This window comes from Acanthisitta chloris, unplaced genomic scaffold (genome assembly GCF_000695815.1).
Source record: "Acanthisitta chloris isolate BGI_N310 unplaced genomic scaffold, ASM69581v1 scaffold14595, whole genome shotgun sequence".
Classification (NCBI taxonomy): Eukaryota; Metazoa; Chordata; class Aves; order Passeriformes; family Acanthisittidae; genus Acanthisitta; species Acanthisitta chloris.
In genome coordinates this window covers 15393-17287 of record NW_008673286.1, presented here as the reverse complement: position 1 = coordinate 17287, position 1895 = coordinate 15393, and the positions used below count along the sequence as shown (strand labels likewise).

At 50.4% G+C, this 1895-nt stretch overlaps 1 protein-coding gene across 1 annotated transcript in view; it reads left to right on the top strand.

Annotated features, from left to right (window-relative positions):
• SRGAP3 (SLIT-ROBO Rho GTPase activating protein 3) overlaps window positions 1-1895 on the top strand; it is a 36790-nt gene that overhangs the window by 21415 nt on the left and 13480 nt on the right. The window contains exon 10 of the mRNA XM_009074897.1: window positions 616-700. Coding sequence (XP_009073145.1) covers window positions 616-700 — 85 coding nt within the window. The remainder of the gene's footprint in view (window positions 1-615; window positions 701-1895) is intronic.

The window sequence follows — 1895 nt, the reverse complement described above, 5'->3', positions numbered from 1 at the left end:
GGGGGGGGGAAATTGCAGCTTCCATTTAGAGTTGTGCTTGGGATTATTTTCATGCTTTTTTGCAGAAGTTTGATCTTTCCCATTCTCTGCCTTTCATTTTCCATCTGTCTCACTCCTCTTACCTGTGTAGTGCCTGGCTCTGGAGCATTCCACAGCCTCTCAGTGGGGTGTAGGTTGTGCTGCTCAGTGTCACCCAGGCATGGAGCAGCTGACAGCCCTGGCCCAGGAGGGCTCAGTGCTGGGAGTTCCGCTCGGCATCGCTGCTTTGCACAGAGGCAAAGCGCCTGGCAGTGCAGGGAGAGCCTTTTTCATTTCCCAGGCCATTCCCAGGAGCCTGACAAAAGAAAGACAGCTTTGAACTCTTTTCTTTGGCCCTCCCTGCATTCCCAGGCAGGAGGTGCAGCACCAAGGAGACTGGGCTAATAAGATCATCAGGCCAGTGGCTGGAGCAGGGAGAAGTGATTAGACCCCGCTCAGCCCTGCGGTGCAGAGCTGTTCCTCCGGCAGCCTGAGCCCTCCCTGGGAGCCCAGTCCCCTCTGGCAGCCCCCAGGCAACACTGAACATCAGTCATGGGCTGTGTTGCTTAACCCTCTTTGTTTGTTTTTTAATTCCAGAAATTTAAGGAGTACCTGAATGGCAGTAACCTCATCACAAAGCTCCAGGCTAAACACGACCTGCTGAAGCAGACCCTCGGAGAAGGTGAGTCGGGGTCAGGTCCATCACCTGAGAGGGATTTAAACCAGGTGTCATCTGTCAGCCTCACTTGTGTGTGTTCTGCTCAGTGACTGATGGTTCTGTGCTTGGCTGCTGCTGCTCAGGTTAACCAGTGACATGCAATATCATGATTTCCTTGGGATATGTCTCCTCCCACCTTTCTTTGGGAGTACACGTAGAATCTGATGGTGTGTGCTGTGTTACTTCTCCAGCAGCAGGGATTCCCACCCATTCCTACCCTCTTCCTTTTTCCCTCCTCCTTCTCCTGCCCTTCCTGCAGCCCTAACATAGGTATTTTCTTGCCCTAGATGCTAGATTTATTGCCAAATTTATTTAACCTTAAAATCCACCTTCGAGTTAGATCCTGTGGTGTGTTCTAGTCAGTGAACATGGAGCCAAGTCAAGGCACAGACTGTGAGCCTCAAGGGCTCAGGTACAGCATCTGGGGCAAGAAGAGAGGAATCTGGTGAAGATTCATTTATTGCCATCCTGGTCTCTCCCCCTAGGCCACACTGGTCCCTGCTCAGGAGGGAGTGTGCAGGGTCAGACATGCAATGCTCCAGAGCTGTGCAGAAGCAGCTGTGGAGGATCCTCACACGTAGCTCTCTGAGCTTCTCCCAGGCCCTGGGATCATCCTGCTCTGTAGGCATTCAGCAAATATTTAGCCCAGAAATACCAAATGCTGCGTTTGAGCGTGAGCTGATTCTCGTTAGGAAGAAGTCTGGATTTGAAACCACTCATGTGGAATTCTTTGCTGTTTCAGTGAGGAATTGGCTGCCAGCTTGCTTTCCACAGGTGCCAAGGAGAGCAGGAAGGAGGCATGTGCAGCCAAATGCTTCCTTTTATGTGTCTTAGCAAAGGAAGAATAACTCAGCTTTCCTGGCCCTGGGAGACAGGCACAAACAGCATGTGAAATTAGTTTAGTTTTTTTTTCAGCGGGTTGACAAATACTGTGAAAAATGAGCAGATTTAATCAGCAGGGATCTGCTGGCATTTATATGAGATCCAAGCACTAAAAATACACGAAGGGAATGGGAATATTGACAGCCGGGATAGAGCCTGCCTGATGGTGATTAGATGGGCTGTTATCTCCCAGGAAAAGCTGGGGAGCTGAATACTCTGCTGCAATTAGGTTCTGTTTGTGGTTTTGCATGAGGCAGCTGGGTGATCTCTGTAGCTT